General features: G+C 42.7%; 1 protein-coding gene across 1 annotated transcript in view; it reads left to right on the top strand.

The window, feature by feature from the left end:
• The first annotated feature begins 1,592 nt into the window (after nucleotides 1-1,592).
• Nucleotides 1,593-23,504, top strand: part of LOC100748926 (insulin gene enhancer protein ISL-1) — a 34,917-nt gene continuing 13,005 nt past the window's right edge. The window contains exon 1 of the mRNA XM_003488094.4: nucleotides 1,593-1,731. Coding sequence (XP_003488142.1) covers nucleotides 1,593-1,731 — 139 coding nt within the window. The remainder of the gene's footprint in view (nucleotides 1,732-23,504) is intronic.

Raw genomic sequence — 23,504 nt, 5'->3', positions numbered from 1 at the left:
TGAGCGGATCGAGTGGTGGGACTGAAATCGGAGTGGGGTCGAAAAGGTCGACCTCGAAGGTGGGGGCATCGGCTGGTTAGGTTGGGTTCTATAGGAACCTAACCGGCAGTCAGTGCCTCCTAGGGCCCCGCGCCGTCAGTCTCGTTGGTGTTGCGTCGTGTAACGTGTCCTCTCTTTCTCTCTTTTTTCTCTCTCTCCTCCTTTTTCTTCCTCGAGCCCTCTCCCTCTCTCCTTTCCATCCCCTTTCCCTCGTGCGTATATACTTTTTATTTTTCTTTTTTTTTTGCTCGTCGTCACGATCAACGCCGTCATTGTCGGCCGCGAGTGATAAGGAAATAATAATTGCACACACGTGCCACTTTCCACGTTTCTCGTCTCTGACGGATGCCGCGCATTCGGCACTTTCTGTCGGACCACGCTCGTCGTTCTCTTTAATGGGATAGCACAACCGACCTTCCGCTCCGGAAGACTTCTCCACGAGATCGACTAAACGACACTTCGGATTCGGTCGAACCGTAGGTCCACGAAGAACGATTCTTTACCGTGGCACGAAATCGACGGAGTAAAGAGTCTCGGGGTGCGTGGACCGGTGATCCGCGTAGCGATATTGGAACAACGTCTCCGTCTCAACGGCTGGTTAAGAGAGTTACGCAGAGACAGAACGTTTACGTGACAGAATGTTTATGTGACAGAAGCACGTTCGAAGGATCGAAGATCGCAATACCCGTCAGACGATACCGCAAACGCCCAAGGAATTTATCGAGAAAAGTAATTTGTGCCGATAACATCTGTGCTTCTCGGTAGTAGTAGTAATCGTTTTCGAGAGAATCGCGGGCAAATATCGACCAGGGTAAGATGCAAAGGACGTCGTTCGCCCGGAAGATCGCAAAATGGCGTGGGCTCCGGTGAGCTATCGCTGCGAATGCGAATCTTCTCGCTGAAACCGTACAAACCCGATTCGATTCGTTCGTTCCGTGGACGAGTGGCTGTGAAAACGAAATTCCACGACCAACATGGCTGCGAGGGAATTCGCGCGATAACCAAAGTGCGAGACACAGCGAGTAACGTGAAATTTCAGGAATTCCACGAGCTACTACGGTTGTTCCGCGGCGGATTCTGTCGATAGCCGGTGGAAATGCTCGATAATGAAACTACGAATATTTGTCGCGACTGACACGTGCAATTGCCAACCGGACGACGCTGCTGGATCGGTGAAAGCGGGCCAGAAGCGAAAGAAACTGAACTGAATTTTGTCGGAACGCAGCCGATTCGTCCGAATACCTTGGACTCGAGCGCAGACTGGAAATATTCGTTCTCGAACGAATTCGTGTGTCGTTCAACCAACGAATCGAATGTCGTAACTTTGTAAAAAAAAAAAAAAAAAAAGAAGTGGTTTCCGGTTCGTTTCGCGAGTCGACGATTCCCTCGGTGGACTTGATCGGGAAGGAAGAGAGAGTCGGTTCGAACGTCGAGGTCGAGACTTTAGTCAAATTCTGTATAGAAAAGTAAGTACGGCCGACGGTCGTACTTGGCACGAAGGCCTCAAGATTGCTCGAAAATCGTCGAGAGAGGTGCGCAGGGCAGGAAGAGCGATGGAAATCGGGGGTGCAGCGATGCAGAGGATGGCCGCTGCCGGAGGGCCCGGGCCTCTCAGCCTTCAGGGCCCTCCAAGGTCAGTGAAAATCTCACCCGTTAACATACAGGACGAGCCCGGTGACCTCACTTCTCAGAGTACGTATACCATCAAACGTATTTTTAGAATTTGCTCGGATTACACCATAGATTCTTGCGATTTATTTACGATTAGTAGAAAAATGAAATAGCTTTAAAAATCCCATCTGTTCGATGTATTTAAATATCGTTGGTCAATGCGCGATGCGATATCACTGTAAATTTGTTATACAGATACATTTACACACAGGTTGCGCAATTTTTTATCTCAACAAACTGTTTGAATATTTTTACCTTTTATTTGCTCTTCGCTTCGTCTTCGCGTGGTCGACTAATTAGGAAAAAAGAAAAAAAAGAAAAAGAAAAATCTAGGTAGATTTGAATAGTTCGTTGAAACGGGGCTTCTGAAATTGTCCTTCGATCTACGTTAATATTATAACCTTCGTCCTATTTTGAAAATCTGTAACAGCAAAATAACCGAGTCACGCTGCAAAAATAAAGCGGCTAAACGATATTTTAGCACAACCAATGGAATTCAAAGACACGTTGGAACGATAAGAAGGTGCATCAAACGCTAAATCGATCGTGATTTCTCTAATATTTACATAGATACGTAGCTTCGCTGAAACGACTAAAATGCATGGTAATAATCGTATCGTTGAAGTAACAGCTATGCGGTAATTAGAAACGTTTGTAACCATCGTCTGAAACTTTTTATAGTAAATCCCTCGATGTTCGACGTTTCAAAGATTTCGGATAAAATACAACGGTAAACAAATAGTCGGTACGTGTTATTCATTTTCGGGCATTACGACGTGAAAATAATGCGTCGCATAACGGTAATTTGGTAACGAAGATCGGGTCAAAGATTTTCCCTTTGCATTCTCCTTGTACTTTTGTAAAATTCCAATAAAATAGAATTTATAAATTATTCGCGCGCAATGCTTACGACGAGCAAATTCGATAGAACTAAATCGTCACGATACGAGCCTGTTACCTGTCTTGCTTACGTTCTGGCTGCGAGTTTTCCATTCGCAAAAAGAACAAGCTTCGTATCGCTTTCGATTATTCTTAACGCCCTTTGATCGCGCTTAACGAATTATCAACGCGATACTGTTAAATTATTTCGCGAAATAACATTTCCCTGTCGCCGTTCAATGACGTACATCGTCGTGGAAACGTTGCGATTCGTCCGGCAAAATAGCGACGGTTCGCTTTGCTAATAGCGTACGTAGAAATTGTCAAAACAGATCGCGAATTCGCGTACGGCTGAATCGAACGAAACACAACGCAACCGGCCGTCGCGTGGCGCGTCGCTCGAAACTTTGCCATCGAGCTGCGACGAATTTCCTTCGATGTTCGTTCGAGGTTGATTAACTTTATCCCGTGTCCGTCTATTCCGACGTGTTTCCTAGTTTCACGAGTACCGGTGTTTTTGAAAATTGAAAAGACGTTTAGAAAATCGATTTTGCGTCTGGATAGTTCTCGTTCGTAAGTTACGAACGTGGAATCGACAGCGCGATAGTACGCTGGCTCGTCTACGTTGTCGATCGTTTGCGATGCCATCCCTCGAGTCTGATCGTTCACGGAAAAATCGTCAGCGATTTTGGAGCAGTACCGACGCGAGGAATGTTTCGGTATTCGGCAAGGAAACAGCGGAGGCTGGACTTGTCGGTGGTTGAACTTTAAATAGCAACGTCAGTGGTCGCCTTGCTAGCTACGGATTCGATACCCTTTGCAATTAGCCGAAATGTCGAAGTGGTCACCGTCCCTAGGAAAACTGTACATCTGGTCTTTGCAGTTTTCTCAAGCGCTGAAGTCATCGACAGCGTATAAACAATAGACTGGAACGAAGGCAGACCATAGGCAGTAGACAGGCGACGATCGCTTCGGGGCTTTCAGTTATAGGGTAACGCTGTTAGCGCGTGGATCGGGACCACCTCTCATAATTATATTCCTCCACTTGTACTTACGCTTCTGTGTTAAAATATTTTGTCTACTTTACAATTTATCCACGCGTTCCTCTGTTCATACGACTAATAATCTCGACACAAAAAATGCTGGAAACGAAGGTTTGCGCAAATACGAAAAAACGGGCGATGGTCTATTTAGAAATTGCAAACGTTTGAATTCGTTGAAACGAGGGCGAGATATTACCAGGAAGACCGTAAATCGCGTTGATCTCGGACGAATACGAAAAGAGGCGAGGAGAAATCACGGTGAAACGATCGGGATAGAAAGCGATCGAAAACCTGGAAGAATTATTTCGATTAAAATGCGTTTTATCGACGGTGATTGTCGTTGTTGTACGAGGCGAAGCGACGCGACGATCCGTTTATCCATGTATAGATAATATCGCGATATCGAATGAAACCGGGATCCATCAATTAGAATATTTTCCGGAAATTTTGATGCGAGTCGAGGCCAGGCATCGTTCAATCCGATTACCGGTTTCCCATGTTGCTATGTATAAAATATGCACCGACGCAAATTTGCTTGGCCCGGTGTTTTCTACGATTTCGCGTGGCTGTCATGTCCGCGTAATAGCCTTACGTGTTTGACAAAAACAATTTAGCGAAACGCGCGAAATAAAATGGGGATCCTGCTGAATAATTCGTATTTGCAAATTTTCAGCTTCGTGACATGCGCGAAATTGAAACCGTGGAAATTTCGTGCGTTGTAATTTTTAATAACGAAAAGTGATACGGTAACGAGGGTTGTGAAATTTTATCGTTCCACCATTTGTAACTTAACGCGACAGCATGTGAATAACGGTTGAAAATAATGGCAGATTCGTTGCTCGGCGGAATATTTTTGCACGAACGTTACAAAGAGTTTCGATCGCTAATTTTGCTCACAATGGAACCTCTATTACGCGCACGTTTTAGCGATCCAACGATTCGCTCTGCTTCGAGATTTAACTACTCGAACGCGGTTTCTTCTCCGAGATACCAACGATTATACTATACTCGCCGTTGAAAAATTCAGCCACTGTGTCAACCGTGGTCTTCGCGTCTGAAACTTTCACAATGGTTCGTTGTTTTCTTATGGCCTTAAGATTCGCGCTGCTAGAAACGCTTACGTTCTCGAAGAATTCGGACAAAGTGCAGAAAATTTGCGAACGCGTCGTTTCCCTGTGTTGTCCGCTAACGATACAAACGCGATAAACTTTCGAGAGATATCTGGTTAAAAAACGGAAGACTCGCGTTACCGTAACGCGACGTAAAATCGTAGCGGTGACAGGAAAGATGAAAAAAAAAAAGAAAAAAGAAAAAAGAAAATCAGATTCGCGTTTAAACGATTCGGTTTAAGATCTGAAAGAGTCGATCGACAAAACTCGACCCCGTACGTGCATCCTCCAATCAGATAATTCGCTAACACGATCTCATAGCCGCAGAATATTCAGTAGCAAACAACGATTCCACGATAACTTACTACCGTTTCGACGTTACGTCGTGTTACGCCAGCTTGTTTAACATGTATTTTCCGTGTTTCACCAAGGATTATAGATCTCGTACATCGATCGTAATTACCCTGGCGGAACGTTACATCCAGACGTTTATCTCGCGTAATGGCAACGCTGTTGCATCGTTTATGAATAAGTCGATGGGCGCTAATAAGTTCAACTTCTACTCGAATTTATCCAAGTGGAATAAACGCGCGTTTCGAACGAGATCGACGCTCCAAGACGTACGATATTTTCTTTTACGGCGACTCTTTTCCATTTGGAGAAAAATAAATTCGACAACGCGAGAGACGCAAGTACGTGAAACGCGTACCTCACGCGCGTCGGTGAACGATGCGCCAGGCGTGTCGCAGATTTTCTTAACGGTGGACGCGTTCCAGCGGTCGGTTTTTCGGACATCTGCCCTCCTTAGTTTCAGTTTGAACGGCGAAAGATAAGAAACGTCGGATGATGCGGAGGAAAAGATGGGCGAAGAAACGTGGCTTTAAAGTAGAGGTAAAGGAGATCGGTTGGAGCGTTTGATTTCGAATAACTATTTAGAGCAGCCCGAAAGACCGCGGTCTTATTGTTAGTTCGAATTCCTTGAATTCACTTCATTTGTTTCTACTTAACTGCCGAATAGCCGGCCGCCGAATCGGTCCGCACGGATGCAATCAGAAATAAACTCAAGCGAATCCGGTCTGTCACCTCGACCGATTTCGCTAGAGACGCGATTTTCAAAATGCTGGAAACCAGCTGCTCTAATCGCACTTCGTCCGTTATAAATCTTTGAAGCAATTTTCTGGTCGCCGAAATTATAGACCAACGGCTGTTAAAATTCCCAGTTTCTACGCTGGGAATCTCGAAACGCGTATCGTGGAATGTCGAAGGAGAAGCGGCTGTCTGATTTAGACGTAACCTCTCGTGCGCTGCGAATAGTCGAAAAAGACGGTTGAACACACCGGTTGCGACGATCGCAAAGTGGTTATTATTAGGATGTATAAAGTAACCGAATACTTATTTCGTATTATTCTACTTTTCTTTATCGCTTGCAAGTTAAAAATCGCTGGGAATTTTCGTTTCTTCGGCATTCTGCGGTACTACGAAAAAGTAACGAACGACGTTTATAAGATATTCGTGGCATTTGGCAAGCGTGAACGAATATTAACTTTAAAACATATTTAAACAATATATTACAAGCGTACAAATTTATTGAATAAATACAAATTTCAAATCCGTGAACTTCCACTACTGTACAAACAAAGCACACATCAATAACGAAGAGTATATTTGATTTCCAGGATATTCATTTTCACCTAGCAACGATTAATACGACTACTTTTCGTACGATCGTCTCTTTAGTTAAATCGCCTCTATCTCGTTAACAAAGCTCGCAAAGAAGTCTGAAAATTGTCCTATCGAATAGATGCCTAGCGTAACGCCAAGAGGAAGAAATCGACGATCGATTGTCACCGAATAGAACGCAACTTGCGTCAATTTTAATTAGCGGTTAATACATTTGCATGATTAGACCCTGAAAGTTACGCGGTATCGGCATTCCATGCATCGAAAACTACCACGACATTAATGCTGCGATTTCTCTCTCAATCTCTCTCTCTCTCTCTCCCTCTCTCTCTCTCTCTCTCTCTCTCTCTTCCTTTCTCTATCTCTCTACCGTTCACCGACACGTATAACTTTACCTGACGTCGACTTTAAATATTTAAATATCCGTCTTTCTGTTCTACCTTTCTTGCTCTCTCTCTTTTTCTTTCTCTCTATTTATTTATCTCTCTCTCTGTCTCGTTTCCATCCGATACCAAACACATAATACGTAGATTGATAAACGAAGGAATGACGCGAAATTAAATTTTTATAACGTACATTGATGGTGAAGTAAAAGATTCGGTAAGGTATGCGTACCGTAGTGACTGGCTCGAGTAATGCATATTCTAGAATCTAGAATGACAAGTATCATGTTGTACATTATCTGGTGTGAATAACATATCGATATATGTACAGCGTATAGTATCAATACTGAATAGCGCATACTACGCAATAATCTGTTATTACATATAGCATAGAGTATAAATAGTATATCTATTATCTCGCATTAAATGCGAACATCATGCTATATTCTAATAGGTATTTCATAGATTTGCTATGTACTTTGCATTGTAAATAGCATACTATCGGTCAATATCGAATCTGTGTGATGTAATATTACGTAGCTCGTAACATAAATAATGTACTGTCGCGGCATATTCCGTGTGAACGATGTACTATGTGCTATCAATTGGCATCAACGAACTATATATTGGCAATAACGATACATTACATATAATAGTACGTACCTATTTGTTATTATTGTACGCATATCACGATGATTATATACTATGTACACTTTCCCGCGTAGTTCGTTTCCTATCATTATTTATTGTTTATCGTTTAGATAAGTTAACGACGTAATTGTCATGAATATAAAAATTCGAAAAATACATATTCAATAGCGTGAGATTTGCGAGTCAAAGTGGAAGAAAAATTATTTTAATCGTTTCATCTTTGTTCACCGTAGAGAGAATTTTTTCCGCTAATCGGAAACGAGATTTGATTATCTTCGTTCATCGAGTCGCAAATATTCGGAATGTCTATTTATATAAAAAAGAAAAAACGTAACTATACGGGAAAAAGCGTAAAACCGTCGTTCTTTTGTATCGTTTCCTTTGTTCGAAACAGTCTTTCGTATAATTTACATCGACTGACGTTGCGACAAATTACCAATGACACAGCCTTCGCGTGACATTGTTAAAATAATCTTATACCTACTTATAACTTTGAAACAAATGTCATATACGTAAAATGCGACGTTTTTCGAATAAATTTCGTATCTATATAGAATTTGAATATTTCTCGGCCGAAACATATTTCAGTTTCTTTTGCCTTTTCCAAGAAAGGTGATTCGGCTATGCAATTAGCTATAGTTAAGATTATTTCACGTTGTCGGTACAATTACACGCGCAACGTGTAGAAACTGGAACTTTCGAAAAGAAAACTGCAACGAAAAACGTTATGGTAGAATAGCACGGTTGGAAGAAACCGAGTTTTGAATTAATTACGAATAATCAACGGTACAAATACATAACGATTTCTAATTATAATACTAAACTAGTTTATATCGACGATAAGTACAGCAATACTGTAAACAAGCGTATCTATAAAGGTTGAAATAGAGTCACGTGGTGCCACTGCATGATACAATAACGATTACCACATAGTCGTTGCTATAAATATAAACTGATAATCAAAAAATGATCGTTTCCGTATTGTTATTTCGTCGAAATGTAAAGCTGCGATGCGAAGAAAGCGCGGCTGCGGACGCGTATCGTCTTCACCGAATAGTCGTGGAACTACAGAAAAGGTTTCTCGTCGTACAATCTTCGAACGATATATCATAGCGCTGCGACAGTCTTACGAGTGAATATAAACAGGCGACATTGAATGCGCGAAATTGACATTGCGTTTAAATTTGTCCACGCAAGAAGAAGATCTCGTCTTCTAAATAAAGAAATCGCGGCCACTGCCGGCTGATGCTCGTTGTCGAACAGACCATTCCGAGTAATTCTCAGGAATCATTTAAAAAAACAATTGCGATTAACAAACAATTGCACAAATCGTAGAAACGATAAAATCCGCGTGAAACGATGGAACACTCCGGAAACGAACACTCCGATGGAAATGTTCGTAGACGACCGCGTGATATACCGACGAAGGGCACCGTGCGTGTCACGGAGCGCGGCCAGTGCTTAGAAAAGGATAGACGAAGGTTTAGGTGGAAATCATCAGCCGATTAGAGTGCAGATGTTCTCGTACGGAGATTATAAGCCGTTTCCACCCTCTGCAACGTTCTGGCCCAGGGTCCTTGGTCGTATGGGGCCGGTCCAAAGGGAGGAATAGAAATAGCTGGATGGGGTGAGCTTGATTGAATTATCATGAGTGTTTGCGGAACGGCGGCCTGCAATTGAATTAGGCCCGGCTCTTTTTTCTATCGGCGTACGTAGACATCTATCAGTGTCTCTCTAGGAGCCCTTGCTTTTAATGTTAATCAATGCCTTCGCCTCGTTTCACCGGAACGACCGACGTCCCTCTGACTCGCTGCCGTTCTCTAAATAGCGAACGACGCATCGACGAGTCGTACTTGCCACCCTTTGTCACTCTCCTTCTCGATACATATTTTATCCCACTTTTCTCTATTTTATCTTCTCGTATCTTTTTATACTTTTGCTCTACGCTTCGTTTACACTTGTTAGCCACACTGTGTATACATATAGCTATCTGTGATACAGGGTGGGGCGATAATCGTAGTACAAGCGGACAAGGGGGTGATCATACGCGAACAAACAAATTGCAAATATGGAATAGAAGCTTTTCGCCTGACTCTTCGCCTGCTCTTCCGAGCAGATCGAGTTTGGACATTTGTCAAGTATACTTGGAATCGGTTAAATACTACAGCTGAGTAAACGATTACTACGAATACTACAGCAGGAGGTTGTACAAGGAAATAAGGCAAAGGACGTGAAATAAAATTTGAGGCTTCGTTCTCGAGGAAGTAAAGTTTAAACGCGTTTAATCGCGAGTTGGTCTTGTACGCGCGTATGATACATTTCCAAAACGTCTTGCGGACAAATTCTGTTTCACGTTTTTCGCTGATCTCCGAACCTGGTTCAAACCCCCGTCGATTATTTGCTCTTGTTCAGTCCGGAACTAGGCAAATTGAAATACACTCGTCGAATCTTCAAGGTGGATTTTCTCAAAAACATCAAGCATCAAACGAACGAAACGTTGTACCAAGCTTTTTCCTTATTTTTTCACGTGGAGTCATCGCCCCGCCGCGTACAAAGTAACTCGTTTCGTCGTTCCCATCCTGCGAGTTTGTCAACTCCGACGAATAACCGCGTAGCTACAAAATCGCTCTGGATAAAAATGTTTCTTGGCCTGTTCGAAATTCCTGCTCTGAAAATCGTTGATCAGGTCGACGTTCGTTTTACGGCAGAAGGTACTTTCGTTTTATCGCACGTTGCGCATAAAGTCCGTGAGAACAAATTACACCTTTGCTCGAAACTATCGATAAAAAAATGTTGTTAAAAAAAGTGAGAAGTCGTTGTAAAAAGGAAATAAAAGACGCGTGTGACGGCGATCGTGACTCCTAGCGATACGTTGGAACATGTCTAACGTACGTTTGGCACGATGCCTCCTGTTGGAAGAGTCGATCGTAACGAGAAAGAAGAAAGGTAGATTTCGAAATGGAAAACGCTAATTCTCCGTTAAATAATTCTGCAAAATTTAAATACAACGAAGTGGCGACGTGTTACGTTGGAGTAGTACCGCGAAATAAAAGCAAAACGAAATAGAAATATTATCGTACGCTATGCTATTTTAATTCCTCCTTCGTTCGATGTTAGAAACGCTTTAAACATCGAACCTGTTCAAATTTTCTACTTCATTGACGCGATGATAAACCTTCGGGATAATCGAGTCTTTTTTCGACGTCATCGCGTCTATATCGAATTAAACCGTCTGCCAGAGCGATGAAATCTGGCGAACAACGCGATAATCTGTGTTCGTCGTGCGATTTCGAAATCCATTATTTTTCGTGAAAATCGGATTTCCTTCGTGCTAATTCGAGAAATCGGTTGCTCGGAGAAACGAAACAGAGATCTTTTTTCGCTCTGTGTGCACATCAACTTTTATTATCTCGATAACGTAATTCTTTGTCAATGGAAAATGTATAATATCGATGGGAATAAAGAAATCAAGCAGAGTGTAACGAGAAAATAAGAATATTTCTATTCGTTGAAAATTCAGAAATACTCGCGTATCTGCGAGTAACGTTCATTTTAATGAGATACATCAGCGTGTACGTATAAAATAGTCGATTTGCTTCGATGATCTAAGAATAATCTCCAAACGATTGATTAAGAACACTTACGATAAGATTTGAAGTAGAAAGAAACTGGCACCGTTTTACTGACAAATCTAAAACGAAATATAAGAGTATCGTATTATCTTCATATACACGTTCGATTTAACATTTAATTTGTTAGCACTGTCGTTGGCTCTGGCAGTTCTTTAGCAATAATAATATGCATTTCGCGTTGTATTTTCCTGTCGCGTAAAACAGAAAAATCGCCTAATTAAAATCCCACTCCCCCCCCATTCGTAAATTAACAAATCGAATCCACAAATATTCGTTAGGAACAGTATATCGAGGAAATAGTACGTCGTATGATACTTCCAAAGTTCAATCTATTACGTCAAATCGAGCGATGATTGGACATAAATGAGAAACCAGCCGAAACTTTGACTCTACCCAAAGTACGTACTTGTCTGTTCGAAAAAAAAGAGAAAAAGAAAAAACAGAGAATTAATCGTGACGTCTGATCTAAGTCGAGGATGAGATTCTTGTCACTTATCGGACAGTCAGTCAATTCGTCAACCTGATAACAGCGATGTTATCGAGCGTCCGATACTGGAAATACTTTTTCCTTGGAAGCGGTGCGTCTTTGATCTGCCGAAAGCACCGATTTCTCCACGGCATTCGTAATACGCGAAGGATGTCTCCGATTATCGATAACTCTGTGTACAAAACGATTAGACACTACAAATCGAGAAATGTCGTTTTTTTCCATATCGAAGATTATGTGAACGAGCCAGCGATTTCATCGTTCTGTTATTCCAATAATCCCGGGATATACACACTTCCGTCAATATCCATATAATTTGGAAATATTAGGAAACATTAAGAAGGGTAAAGGGTACTCGTATGTACAGCTTTTCAATTCTATCGAATTAACAGTCGGCGATAGTCGTTTGCGAACGATCGCGTCAACTTCTTCAACTTCGCGTTCGACTTCTCTACAACTTATACTTCGTACGTTTTTGCTCGATCTTTTCGAAACACGTGGCGCAACGTCGAATAATCTTTCTCGGCGAGAAGAAGAAGCGAACGTGGCAGATCTCGCCGCTCGTTCTTCCCAGGTTTTTAGTAAAATCTTGGAAATTGTCGACTGGAAATTTCATCGAGTCAACAGCGAACGAAGGGAAGAAAAGCAAGCCAAGTCATAGCCTCTTATCTACGTGCGATGTACGAGAAAAGGAAAGGAAATGAAACGGAAGGACGATGGTCCGTGCTCGTTAAAAGCAACTAATGACAGGACCAAATCGATTGCGTGTCGTAAACCCGGAGCCTGGCGCCGGCGTTCGGGCCCGGAAAGCTCGGTTTACAATGGCAGCAGCAAAGAAGGTCGCGGCTGGCGGGAGTCTCGTCAGGCCTTCTGGACATCGTTCTCTCAAAAACAGGCAAATGGCCCGCCGATGACCATAAGCTGTAAAACCGTGTCGGGATACCGGTCGATGAGCCATCGTCAAGGTCTGCGCCTTGTCAGGATAGCTAATTTCGTAGGGAGAATTAGGAAGCCGACCCTTACGCTCGTGGATACTACTGTGTAATCACGCGGAACGAGACGCGACCAACATTCGGCCACGAATGTCATTTGGTATCGCTGCCGAGCATGTAGCTCGGTAATTTGTTGGGTGCTTTCGACCGATCGAACAAGATGCCGGCTTTGGCAAATTTTCGTCCCCCCTACCTCCGACCTTTGAATAAATTTCTTCGCGCGTCTTTTCGCTATCTTCCTTCGTCGAGCGACGAATGCTTCGCTTCGCCGGTTTGTGCGTTTGCACGAAAACCATCTGTGCTCTCTCCGAGGTTGCATTTTTTCACGAGATGGAACGAGTCTGGAAGTTGCTCCGAGCGGGCACAGAATGCAAATCATAACGGCAACTTTAAGAATATTCGAAAGGATATGTAGGTAAGTGGTACGTAGATATCGTACGTAAGTAGGCGCGTACGTTAGTTTGGTAGTAGGTTTCCAAACATAGAGCGAGCATTCGGTTTACGTACGGCTAGTATTTCATCCACGGAAGCGAACAATTTGATTTTTTAACGTTAAATGTGATTTTCTGATGGATTTAGACGCGGCGGGAAAATATTTATATTACGTTGGAAACTGAACTAGTCGTTGGTATTTTGATCTTCGCTACTTTCTTCCTCGTGTCTCGTTACCTTCGATGAATTATAACCAAAAGAACCTTTCGAATAGTCGTAATTTTCTTACTGCAAAAGTACGTAACCGAGCCGCGTTTAAAATCATCGTGGTTTTACCTGCTTGATTTTATGCGCCATAAAATACTTCGGAACTCGGATCATTAAAATATCATAATTTTATGACGGATTACTGTATCGTATTGGAATAAGATACATCTGTAGATACGTGCGACTAGTGATCGTTTAGGAAGAGAACGTAAGAACCTGCTTAATCTCGGTGTTCAATAAAAATTACTTTATCAGTTTCTTTTATTCATTTTTCTGGGCTATCAGCGGCTGTAAACTATCCTACTCGTAAAAATTTGAAATCTATCCTTGGGGTCGATGTTTTCGCAACCAATCGCGTCGATTATGTTACCGTATCGCGAGATTTCGTTAAATTTTCGCCAAAACTTCGTAGGATCGGAAAGATTGGTGCCTGAGTTTTTATTTCCATCGACTCGAACTTTTAAAGTAAGAACCATAAGAGACCTATCCTAGATAAAAGTCGATTTTTCGAAGATATTCCTATCGTTGCAAGATCGATCGAAGGAAATGAAAGTTGGAAAAATTGCCGCTCCTTCGTTCCGTTGGCTAACAAGTCAGGTGTACTATTATGCACTGTTAGAGTGCCGGCATACGAGGAAGTGGAGGGGATAAAGTGCAGTCGGAACATGAAACGATTAGGATCGGTTCTCGAACGGATAGGAATCACGTCGGCGTCGGTCCACCCACGTCGCGCTTATAAATATTGACAAGAAAATTTGTACCGGTGTGTTTATTTCCCTTGTTCTTATTTTATGCGACGAGCGGCGAATAAAACGAGAGAAATACAATTGGAGAATTTCGCCTTTAACGTAATGTATTCCGTTCCAAATTGACTTGTTCAGGAATGTTCGACTCGATGTTCTGAAACGCTCGGTAATTTATTTCCGGTTCGTACATTACGCGCAACAATTTCCTACATACGAGAAACGAGATTGTTAAAAAAAAAAAAGACGGTTTACCAAATATCTTTGGAGGATTCGTGGAGGATTGGCAAATGGGTAACGAGAAATTGCTGTTGCAACCCGTCAAATATATTTGGAATAATTAAATAAATATAAATAAATAAGTAACGTCATGAGACGCTCTCGCAAACGTATTCGCTAGACAGTGTATATACTGAATTCTTTTCGGTTGCGTCTGTTTATTTTTACTGGTCGGGGGAATGTCGGAGATTTCAAATTTATCATTACATTACGCGTATCCTAACGATCTTGGTACTACGAGACAAAACAACAATATGATGTAAATTATCCTCTGCTCGTGTGCCGCTACATATCGATAAACGATCGACTTTCGGAAATTGTTTGCCGGGGACAGAACGTAACTCTCGCGTACGAAAAATTTACGCGGCAGTTTTTCAAACTTTTACGCTTCGCCGTGCTTCCTCGTCTTGTCCCATTCACCGAACGCACCAACGTAAAAAATTCACGCGTTTGCAGCGAAATCCCAGCGCACCAACCATCGACGACAGCACTCGTCAAGCGATTCCACGAAATTTCCGTGGCGAAAGATAACGGACGAATCGCATTAGTGGCTGCAGAAGGATCACGGAGAGGTAAAACTCGCGTCCCTCGGGGAGGATCCGTCGCGTAAATCGCAGAGTCGCAGCCGCAATGGCGTAAGGCCAGGCCAGGCAAACATTATCCGCGCGGTTTCTCGAACAAATCGAAGTACAGCCTCGAACTCAGATAACAGGGAATAATTTGGCAAGTCGACGCGTCAAAGTATAAATACGGGTTTTTCGTGCGGCCTTTCCGCGAGCGAGCGAGCGAACGAGCGAGCGAGCAGCCAGGCCGGATGGGAGCCGATTCGAGGAACCGAGTCACAGTCACACGAATTAGAACCTGCTCTCGGCCGACACCGGGGCGCCGGGTGGATGCAAAGGAATGCCAGTCGGACTGATAAAAGCCACCAACAACACCTACATAAATTTCGGTCCCGGGGATATCTAAGGACGACCTTTCGTTCATTTAAGCATACATCCTAAATTTAGTGGCGGCTACGGTGTGCCGTATTGGCCTCGTCGGATATGGCAGGCGCCTGGTTTGCGTGCAGCAGCTCGTTGCTCCGTCGCGACGCCGCGTCCACGTTCCTTCGTGGACGTTATCGTTATCCTGACTCTGGCTAGCTTATTATTCCAGCGAATCGTTTCGAGTAAAGGTGACTCGCGGACACGGGAACACGCGATCACGGTTCCACGCTCGTTCTAAGCGATTCCAGATTTTTCGTGGCGAAGACTACGAATGTCGATGATTTCTTTAAAAACGATCTTATCTTCCAGTTTTCCGTTGTGAAATGCGGATCGCGGAATACGTCGACGCGTGCGTTCGATCGCGATGCCTAGTTATCGAAACGTACCCTTCCTCCCGTTAATATTTCTCGTTAGTATTCGATCGGAATACGTTTGCCAGAATATACGACGAAACGTTGATCGATGGGAAGAGCGTGTGGCGATGCTCGAATCGAAAAACGGCATATTTAACGGTAAATCGAAAGAAGGTATTATCGTGGATGAAACTAGCTGTACAAGATAATCGAAAAGGCGATGCGTCCGAGAATCCGGTCTTATCGTTACTTCGGATAGTTGGTTTAAAAATGATATTGAACGAACGCATTTTACGCGCGCACGAGCACGATCACGAGCATATACCGTATCCGGAGTCGAGGCTGGAGGTATCCGGAGTCCGGACTCGCGACTTGTAAGGTGCATTCCCGATCCTGCTACGAAACCGGCCAGGCCGCACAAAAAAAGGGAAATAATTAGCGGAGGTGTTAATGAAATACCAAACGAACGCCGTGGGACACCGGGTCGGCGCCTCTGAACTGCCAACCAGACATCCTCGACACAGTCCACGGCGCCGCGCCGTTTTCTTTTCCTCGTCCTTCTGTAAAGCTGCAACCGCTACTCTCTAACGTATCTGCTTGTTCCTGGCTCCCCTCCCCGTCCTTTCTCCGCGTTTCCATCTTGCCCCGATGTACTTCTCATCCGACACTCTCAACCCTTCACGAATTTTTCGACTTTCGACGAGGAATGCCTTGTCCACCCGCTCGGAGATCTTCTTGTTACTCGGACGGAATCTCCAAACTGATTATCATAGATCTGCTTTCGAACCGATGCGGTGCTCTGCTCCGAGCACCGAACGTGTCGCTGTGTCGCGCTCACGGATATTTAAATAGCAACGTCGGTACATCTCGAATAAGAGGATATACCGGCTGTTCGTATCGTGAAACCGAAAGTGACGACTCGACTTTAGAAAAGGGCATCCGTATTTCCAGTACTGGAAGCTGTCCGACCGTTTTATGTAAATACGTCGTAGTTTAGTTATGATTATTACGCTATTGATATACCACGTGTATTTAGTTATCGTCGATGTTAGCTCTGTCTTCGATGTTCCGCGTGATTTAGACGCGTCGTTAAAAAAAGTACCTTGTAAAGTAAAAAAAAGGTACCTTGTTCTTCCTCCGTAATATGGCATAGGCCCTTTCACGCGATAATCTACTTTCGTCGCATGGATGGTTCTTACGATTTTACACCGAATAGAACGGTCGACTGGTTCGTAATTTGTAACTCGTGGCTTGTAAAATTTGCCTATGTTAATGTTAATTTGATTCTTCGCTTTTTGTTCGAATCTAGAATCGTCGAGAGGAATTTCTCGAAAGGTCGTGGCAATCGTCGAACCGCGATAACGAATTTTGAGAAATTCCACGTTCAACGTACGTCGATTACCATAAAATTACGTAGTTGCTCGGAACGTATATATCAATGATACGTTACTTCCAAAATACACGATTCCCCGCAAAAGCTAACGAGCCAATTAGAATTAATGTATATGTATAGAATTGCGAAAAATACGACGCGAGAGCCATGTGTCAAATGCACTATTCACCGGTTTAAATCAACCGTAAATGTATGCGTTTGTCCGTGATTAAGTAGATAAGCTGAATTATTCAAAGTTTCCTGCTTCTTACCGACTTTATTCCAAACTTTCTACCAGTTTAAAATAGGTATATCGAAAAGAATACAAATTTCGTCTACTCTGACACTTCTTTCAAAGACAATCGCCAATCGAGATACTTTAGAAATACGCGAGAAGTTCCCTGGGCGCATAAGCAACTGCGCGACATTTTTCGCAAGTAAAACGTTCGTTAACGATCGAAAGGTTATACCGTATATAGGAATAAATTCAATATTCCGTGACAAATTCTACATATAAATTTGAAAGAAATTTGCAAGTTGAAACTGTGATAAATCGCTGTAATAACGAAACATATGTCGCGTTGCACGTATGAAATAAATCAAAATCTTCGCGCGTTTCCTTTCGTTGCCGCGCTTGTTTAGGAAATAACAAAATCAATTTCCATTCTTTTCGAGGATTAATTATTTCCAAACGATCTGTCCTCTCTGCCAAACAAAAGTACGCACGTGTTTGTTATTTCGTGACAATGTCCTACGCTAGAGAAATTACATCGATGCTTTGTCGAGAAAGCATCGTGCATAGAGCGCATTATGACATTCGATGGTCGGATTTCGAGTAGATATACCTAACGAAATATTTCTAGTCGTATTCCTTTTCTTTTGTTCTTTCACACCGAAACGCTGCCCCTAAGATACTTTGCCCTCTTCTTTTTTCCCTTTTCCCCTCTATCTTTGCTGGCGTCACTCTTGTGTCCGGTCCTCTTATTCTATTTATGTGCCTTCTTATTTTCGTACCCCTCTTCACCGTCTTATCTACCTGTTCTAAATTCAGGATTTTTTATGCGGCTCCCATCGTCCTACCGTCAAGGGGTTATCCATCGTTCTACACGCGTACGCGGTTCTCGGAAGTACAGATTCTATAAAACAGAATGCGTCTGGATCGTGACTGGTTCGGACGTGCGTCGAAAACGTCGTTGTAAAGTTAAAATAACGAAACCGTGGACACGCGGATGCGTTGATTTATCATCGGTGCGAAGATGTCTCGAAAACTTAAAATAGATGATAGAAAGCGAGGGTTTATCGACTTTCACTAATGAAATATCGCTGTAGCGGCGGTGCTAGTCGGCAATAAAACTTGGTTAACACGTTAATGTGTCCATTAGACGAGCAGGAGAATCGGCTCGTAAGAAAGCTGATAAATAATTAAATAGAACGATTCAATTTCGTCGATGACTTTGGCTATTTGCGCTTTGAACTTTCAAGTCTTTACGTGATATACGTATGACTTTTAAAAAATAAGGAACAAGAATTACTTTTGAACAGAGGGGATGTTATCGTTGAAATAATTGTAATAGCAAGATGAACGAGGTAAACAGAAATATACGAGGTAGCCGTGCGTGACCTTAAAGCCGACGATGATTCGCCACCCACATTCTACCAGTAGCAAGCTACTCTAAAATCCCAGCTTCTCTCGTCTTTGTCCTTTTTTCCTTCTCCGTCCTATCCCGCTTATCGTTATTATTTTTCTTTCGTCTCGCAGAACCCATTTTGCCGCCAATCAATCCGCTTTGATTTATAATACCTACATTGTGGTTTCGTAACGCCGAGGGAAGATACACTTTCGAATATGGATAATTTAAAAATAATTTAGAAACGTAAAAATACAATTTCCTATCTGGAAGTATAGGCGACTGTGTTAAAATAGCTAGAAAATCAGGAAATGAGAGAGAAGAGAGAGAGACATTATTATATCTGATAAACATGTCACCACGATTTGCATCGCATCGATACGCATTATGCGTGTTATGATATTTGTAGCACAGTTCGATTTCTCTCGAGTCGAGATCTAAATAAGAAATTGAGGGGAAGAATATTTTACGGGCAGACTCGACCCGGGTCCGCTAGATTCGATTAAGCATTCGTTATCATCGCATACGTTATAAACTTGTTCGAAATACGATATTAGTTTTCCCATAGACGAGTTTCGGTGCTGCGCTTTGCAGCACTTAATTGACAAGCTCTTTATTTACTTTCTTAACGAGTTGGTCGATAAGACTTGGAAAACACGCCAAAAGTTTCCGTCTTACTGGTTGAGTTTGCTGAAACATCGCAGAGATCGTTCGATTCGAATTTAAAGTCTTACCACAACCCCGGCAGTGCGTATATTGAGCAATACGTGCCGCGTGTTTTGTCGTTAAACCTCGGATGACACGACGTTTCGTCGCTTTCGATTATCGATTTTCCGATCATCCGCCACGACACCGTGCGATTGCGCGTAATTAGCCGATTTCGTTATACGTATTTCGAATTCTTCGCGATATCAACGACGAACAACGACGTGAAGCAAAACGATCTTCGAAATGGCCAAATCGTTCATTGATCGTTAACTTTACGGTAACGAGCGTTTCTACGATCTTCGAACAAACTTGGGGCCAAGTCGCTTTGCAAGCAGTTGAGAATCATAAACGACGTTCTATTATTTTCGTTACTAGACGTTTTTCCTATCAGGTTTTTACGTGTACGTGTACGTGAAACGTCTATCTGAGACTTTATCGTACCATTTACAAATTCTAATAAAGCTGATCGACATGCAGCGGAATTCACGTTGCAAACGAAACAATTACATATCGACGAGGAAAAATACAAAAAATCTGTGAAAAGAAAATTCGCCGCATCCGTCACTCGCGTGGAACATTAACGTAACGAGTAAATAGCAAACATTATAGTAAATTCGTCATCGCAAGAAGCATCGTAAATTCGAACATATTTATAAGAGACAGAAGAGAAGGAGAGAGAAAGAGAAAGAGAAAGAGAGAGAGAGAAACACGTCGCTGCAACGTTCGGTGCATCGGTGTATCGGTGCACGGCCAGTTCTCGAAGATACGAGCTGCTTGTCGTCTCTGGGAGCTAATGGGACGCCGCCGACACTCTCTTCTCTTTCGAATCTCTTTGATCCTGACCGAACTTGCCCTTGCCTCTACCTCCGCGACTCCTGTCCTCTTCCCGCTTCCCCTCGCCCCTGCTTGTTCCAGACTCCGCGTCCTGACCTTATCCGCAGCCTCCTCGGGATCTTCATGGTGGTCGCGAGTCTCATGCGTGTATACGCCGTTGTAAAGCCAAGATCCGGTAGAAATGATCGATTTTTGCCGAGTCTGGAAGTCAGCTCGTTTGTCAAATTACTTTGTACTTGGTGCGATTATCGTGACTCGCGAACCACAAAGATAATTATACGTTTCGCGTGGCGCTGTTGCGTTCGATTTTCCCAACTTAACGAGGCTTAATGCGCCTTTTCGATTTGTTGCCAGATACGTTCGCTCGAATTTCGGCATGTGCCGAGATTAAAGTTAATTAAAAATCGATGGGAATAGATTGCAAGACGTGTTCGAGAGACGCGCGATAAATCTTCGAATCAACGTAGAACGTAGGACGAAAGTAACGTCTGAAAGATTCCTGTCCAATTAACAGAACGCGCTGAACGTTGCTTAAAAAAATATATGTACATATTTAGTTGGCGTAATAACGGGAATGACATAGCTGGCGTAAGAGTTTCGCGTAGTACCGTATATTTACGTATATATTTTCACGGCCGGATCGCTCCTTTTCTCTCTCTTAAATCCTTATCCACGCACACGGTCGAAACGTTTCAGGGTGGCCGTAAATCTCAACCCTTTACCGCGCGCATTTACATCTGGCTGTACGCGCGTGGATAGAGCAAAAAGAGAGAAAGCTCATCTGTAAGTTTATCCGTGCTATCGTGTACGGTACGGATGTTCTTCTTATTTTCCAACCGGTTGGGAAACGTTCGCAGGGGCTCCGTGTTTTTACCGGTTTTCGAGTAAAATTTCGTGAAGTCGGAAGCCAAGTAAGACGCCTCGTTCTCGTCGTAAAACTCGCGGTATCGCCGTCGTTCGCCATATTTTTTCTCCCTCTTTCTAATCGTATACACGATTTTAACGATGATCGTTGTTGCTCCGCTCCGTCTTCTTCCTTTTCCTCCCAAAACCACAACTACCTCTTCAAAACCACGGTTCGGATACGTTGTTTTATTGAACAAGGAAGTTCGATGGGATTTCTGACCTTTCGCTTCTTTTTATAGAAACGGGAAATATCGAACGACTCGAAGTTACAACCGACAGAAACAGATTTTCGCAACAAGTTTCGGCTTCGGTATATACATATATATAGATAAAGAAACGTATTTCTATCGCTCTACTTTTATACTCTGTTTTTTTCTTTTTACTTTATATTCAAATACAGAGATACACGCGAAAAGCGTCGAAGCGACTCCGCTTAAACAACATTTCGGGCGTAAGTTCGCGAACGATAGCTACATCTATATCGGGAATCGCATCTATTTACGCTTTTCTATTACAGTTTTGCATTTTCATCGACCACTTAACATCCGCCACACGCGCGCCAACAAACTGTTACACGCGTAAAGTCACGTTATAAGCGTCTAGTTGTAGAAAGTACTTGGAGAAAGAAGAAACGGCGTTTGCCGAAGCTTTGTACGAGCATTAAGGGCTCTGTTTATCAATTCGATAGGTTTCAGTCACTATTTCAACCTGCTATTGGGAGAAAGAGGTCATATCGTAGACCGCGAGTACGCTTTTTATCGTGTACACCGGTGCATGATAGATAGCACATTGTAGTTGCACTTATCAAACGATAAGGTAAATTACAGCCTATGGTTAAGTTCATGTGGCACGGTATTGACAATAGCGAGGAGATTCGTATAAACTTGCTGTCAACGCTGTCGCTTCTTTCATAAAAATAATGTTATTTGACTTGCAACGACGAAACAGGAACAATCTATACCTACGCTTGTACGTTTGCGGATATCTTCTAATATAAATAAATTTCTGTATCCTACGTACGCTGTACTATCGTCTATGCTGCATCTAGTCGTACCGTATCGGACAACTACAATGGATAGAATATGGAGAACGAAACGGTATAGAAATCTGATAATATTCTAGAACATTGGAATATCATTATTCTTCGATTGAAAGGCGATATCGTGCATCCTAGTTGTCGAGTCCGTCGTACCAAGTTTCAAGAAGAGATTTCATAATCGCCACGATACAAGTAACCTTCTGGACTAAGTCTTTTTTCCAAGTCCGTATATATCGATTATACGTACGATTGCATTTTAAAATCGATACGAGAAGCAACCGTAATTGTATCTAATAAATTCTACGTATATCATCGTCTATACGCGTGATAATTTTTCACGTTCGTCTGTAAGCTAAGCACGAATTAATTAGCGGTTAATTTATCGCGACGATTATTATTCGGTCGTACTCCTCGTAAATGCGCTTCTACATAATATTCGTAGTCATTCGTAATATTTACGGCTCCTTTGACAGTTCTTTGAAATGTTCTAGCATAATTCAGACATCGTACTGCAAGATAAAATATAGAACAGTGTATCATCGTGCACAGTACCGTGCAAAAGTTTCTAGATCGTGTGTCAAATGCAAACGTTTTGTTTTTACGAACGAATATAAACGGATTTAGTATTACATTAATTAATCGTTAATTCTTCTCCATTGCCATTGTAGATGTATTTAGTCGACGTTATAAGATCCGTGATATAGACAGTTACGACTGTCGTACAGTATCGCAGACGCGTTAATAGTTTGGCAACTCTTGGCTCGATATTTCTTACTTGACTGTAACTGTAATTTGTGTATACCGTTATTTTTAGTCGATCGCATAGCCTTGTTTCCTCTATCTACAACAAAGTAATAATTTCTTTTCCTTGTCCTTTTCCCCGTCGTGTTACGCGTCGCACGTAACGTACGACATTTTCGTTCGCAATCCTCCGACGATTTAACAATTTCCAGAATAAAATATCGAGCGTCGATCGTGAAAGCTCGTCGCAAAATACGTTCATTACGATATCACGATCATCGTTACGATCGAATCGTCCAATTACTATATACCGTATAGAATTACTTGCTCACAGAAAAACCACCCCCGGTTTGGCGAACCGTGCAACCATAAGAAATCAGAAAATAGAAAATCGGTGTGCGAGAAAATTGAAAGTCGTTCGTTAATCGAAACGTAATAAATGAGACGCGAGCGTCCCAAGAACGCAGAAACGGATAAGCGAATAAAAAGCGCGGCGTGGTGCGTCTCGTGCAAGAAGAATATCGCGACAGACGTCTGATTTCGGGGCGAGCGGAAAGCGTTGACGCGGAATGATGCATCGAAATTTATTATCGAAGTTGGATTCCACGATGATCGCGCGTCTCGTCTCTCGCGTTGAGTGCAAGAGA

Source organism: Bombus impatiens, unplaced genomic scaffold (genome assembly GCF_000188095.3).
Source record: "Bombus impatiens unplaced genomic scaffold, BIMP_2.2 scf_0217, whole genome shotgun sequence".
Taxonomy (NCBI): domain Eukaryota; kingdom Metazoa; phylum Arthropoda; class Insecta; order Hymenoptera; family Apidae; genus Bombus; species Bombus impatiens.
The sequence above is the reverse complement of the archived record's forward strand: the minus strand, read 5'-3'. Positions and strand labels throughout refer to the sequence as shown.